Here is a 3996-nt window from a genome sequence, read left to right as displayed (position 1 = left end):
TTAAATAATAATATAATTATATATAAATATATAATAATTAATTTTTATACACTCGGTATTATTTTTGACTTCACATATATATCATTACAATTTTTTATTAAAATTACTAAAGCTTAACACAAACACAAACATAATCACACCAAAACAAAAACCCACATATAAATTGTCCCTAATCAACGAAATGTTTAAGGTAGTTGCTAACTGAGGCTGTTATATAATATAACCCTCTTTTATTTTTCTTCTCTCTCTCACTTTCTTCTTCTTTTATTTTTTAGCCAAGAAGATGATGATGCTTCTTTCCATGAGTCTCCTCATACTCTTCCTTTGACTCTTTCTTCTCATGGTGCTCATGGAAGGCAAATCCTCCGGCACCGACGGCGGCGGCAGCTGCTACCTCCTCCTCTATCTTGTGCTTGTGGGCATGCTCCGGATCTTTCTTTGCCTTATGCTTCTCATGCTACACATAGAAATTAAATGATCGAAAATTTTAAATTAAATTAAATAATCTTATTTCGATAAATTTTTTTTTGAAAAAAAAGTTGCATTTTTTTTATAATTAATTTTTCATAAACAATAATAAATGTCAAAGCACGAATTAAATTAAAATAATAAAAAAATTTTAAACCAAAATTTTCAAAAAAAGAAATTATTGTTGGGAATAATTTGAGTATTTACTAATGATTCTTTATTAGTGACGTCACGTTGGTTAAAAATTAAAAGTTTAATTACTCTGTTGGTCTTTATAGTTTCGTGAAATTTTCAATTAGGTCCCTATACTTTTTTCTTTTTAATTGGGTCTCTGCACTATTTTTTTTTTCAATTAAGTCCCTCTTAGTAGTAATTGACTTAATTTTATAGGGATCCAACTAAAAAAAAAAAAAAATTGGTATAGGAACCTAAATAAAAGGAAAAAAAAGTGTAAGGACCAATTAAAAAAAAATTGGTGTAAGAACTCAATTAAAAGGAAAAAAAGTATAGGGACCTAATTGAAAATTTCGCAAAACTATAGGACCAATAGAGTAATTAAACCAAAATTAAAATTATGATTGGTTTTCATCATAGTGAATATATATAATTACTTGAGATAATAACACTTATACTGTGAAAAAAATGTCAAATATTGAGTAAACAAGATATTAGTTTAATATTTTTGGAGCACCTAAATTTGAAATTTAATTAAAAAATAAAATATTACGGTGAAATTAATAACAATGAATTTTCACATAAAATTATGGAATTAAAACAAAAGTTACCAAGGCATAAGCACCAGCAGCTACAGCTCCCATTTCACCAAGTTGTTCAAGGTGCTTGTGGTGCTTTTCTTCCTTCTTGTAATCAACCTCGGTGCCGGCGGTATCCATGGTCTGTTCATCCTCCTTGTCATGGTGGAAGAGGTGGTGGTGGTGGTGTTGTTCAGCCATAATAATATATGTTATTGATCTTAAAGGTGAAGGGAATAATAACAAGTGTTCTATGTTTTATTTAGATGGTTTAATAATGTGGGAGATTAAGCTATTTATAAGTGAATAAAAAAATTTAGGTCACGCGGTTCAATAATTATGGTCAATGCATATTAATGTTCTAATAATAATAATGATAATAACAACAATAATAATAATGTACATATTAATTTTTTTTGTTATTACGTGAGTGAATGCATATTAATCTGTTGTATATTATTAATCGAAAATATTTGGTAACTAAAAATAATTAATTAAAAATAATTAAAATTTATTTTATTTAGTTTTTTTTTTTTGGATATTATCGATTATTGATATAGAGTCTTTTCAATTAATATGCATAACTGATGTAACATATTTTTAAAAATATTTTTTTGATTTTTTTTATTTTTTAATATATTAACCCTTTTTTTTTTGTCAAATATTATCTTAAATTTATGTTGAATTAGAATATTTTATAAAAGATATTTAAAAGGATGCAATCTTTCTTAATTAAAAAAATAATAAATTTATGTACTTATTACTAAAATATAACTAGCGTCTTGGACTAAAATAAAAGAATGAATTGATGAAATAGGTAAAAAAATTTAAAGATAATACATTTAAATATTGAATAAATTTTTATTGTGTTTATTTTTAAATTTTTTAATATTTCACTAATTTTTTTAGGTTTTTCAATATTATTGTGTTTAATGAATAATAATGCATTATGTTAGTTGTGCCCATGTTTGGATTGTCTTTTCTTAGGTAATACGTTATGTATGAAAATTATATTATGTATTAAAAGTAACATACAAAAATGTCTTCGTGTATAATAAAATATCAATATAATTAATGTGCTATATATACATACATGATCATACATGTATATCTCTCTCTATATATAATAGATACTGTACTGGATGCCTCCGGTACGGGTGAATAGATAGATCGAAAATTTGCGGGTCGAAGCGGATGCCGGTTAGAAAGTCATTTTTCGTCACAAATTAAGGCTAGAGTAATACAATTGAGAAATCAGCTTAGCAGTACAAGAATAGGTGCTTCAGTGAATGATTATGTTTTAAAGATCAAAAGCACAATTGATGCATTAACATCAGTGGAAGAACTTGTAAGTGAAAGTGAACATGTAAATGCAATTCTCCATGGCTTAACTGAAGATTATGCACCTATCTTGACTTCCATTCTGACAAGATCCCAAGAAATTACAGTTGGTGAGTTAGAAGCAGTGCTTTTTATACATGAAAACATGTTAGAGAGGTTCAGAAAGCCAGAATTTGATCACATATTGCAAGCAAATGTTGCTCAGTCCAGCCACATAAATCAATTTGATCAAGATATGTATCAAGCCAATCTTGCACAAAGAGGAGGATACAGAAGAAGCTTTCGTGGCAGAGGCAGGTTTCAGAACTCCAGAAATCCAAGAAGTCAACAAGGCTATGGCAGAACTCAGTCTTCACATCAAGAAAGGGGACAACAGCCTCAATTTAACAGGTCAGGAACTCAGAATTATGAAGGTTTTGGCAAAACTCAGTACCAAAATTATGAAAGAATGCAAGAAAGGCCTCAATGCCAGTTATGCAACAAATATGGACACACAGCACGATTTTGCTGGTACAGATATGATTATGATAATGAGCCTTAGACACAACCTCATCACAGAGATGATTATGCACAAAGACAGCAGCAGGATGAGCAACCAAAAGCCAACTTCAGCAGTGTGTTGGCTAATCCTGCAACCATTCATGATTCAGTTTGGTATCCAGACTCTGGAGCTACACACCACATGACTGCAAATCCAGAAATCATGGCTGAAAAAGAAAATTATGCAGGCACGGAACAAGTGGTAGTTGGAAATGGTACAGGTTTGGCTATTAATTGTGTTGGAAAGACCCTCTTCAAAACTGATTTGAGCTCTAGGAATCTAATAATGCAAAAACTGTTATTGGTTCCAGATATAACTAAAAACCTACCTAGTGTTTACCAATTTTGCTGTGATAATAAGGTGTTTTTTGAATTCCACTCACATGGTTGCTTTGTTAAATCTCAGGCCACAAATGAGGTCATTCTTCAAGGAGATGTTGTCAGAGGAATGTATAGGCTATTGAACTTTCACCCAGTTAACCCACCTTCTGCCTTCACTGGTTCCCTGGAGGCAGCAACAAATAAATACACACTTTGACATGCTAGACTTGGGCATGCTTCAGAAGCAGTAGTGTCTAAAATTCTAAAGCTGTGTAATCTCCCATTTTCACCAAATAAGTCAATATGCAGTTCCTGCTGCATTGGCAAGTCACATACTTTACCCTTTCCTAAATCTACAACTGTGTATAATGCTCCACTAGAACTTGTATATTCTGATATCTGGGGGCCAGCTCCCCTACCTGATTCTAATGGAAATCATTACTTTGTGAACTTTATTGATGCATTTTCTCGATTCACATGGTTATATCTCATAAGAAATAGAGCTCAATTAAAATCAGTTTTCTTGCATTTTCAACATATGGCTGAGTTACAATTAAATGCCAAACTAAAGTGT

The 3996-nt window shown here is 30.6% G+C and overlaps 1 protein-coding gene across 1 annotated transcript; it reads right to left on the bottom strand.

Moving 5' to 3' along the window:
- LOC107644947 (uncharacterized) lies at positions 1 to 1474 on the bottom strand. The gene is made up of 2 exons (XM_016348924.3): positions 1254 to 1474; positions 1 to 457 (listed from the first exon to the last, which is right to left on the bottom strand). The coding sequence occupies exons 1-2, from the start codon at positions 1419 to 1421 to the stop codon at positions 272 to 274; spliced, it is 354 nt and encodes a 117-aa protein (XP_016204410.1). The 5' UTR covers positions 1422 to 1474; the 3' UTR covers positions 1 to 271.
- Between the last annotated feature and the right edge of the window lie 2522 nt (positions 1475 to 3996).

Source organism: Arachis ipaensis, chromosome B5 (genome assembly GCF_059453495.1).
Source record: "Arachis ipaensis isolate K30076 ecotype BB chromosome B5, ASM5945349v1, whole genome shotgun sequence".
NCBI classification, from domain to species: Eukaryota; Viridiplantae; Streptophyta; class Magnoliopsida; order Fabales; family Fabaceae; genus Arachis; species Arachis ipaensis.
This window is presented reverse-complemented; position numbering and strand designations above follow the sequence as displayed.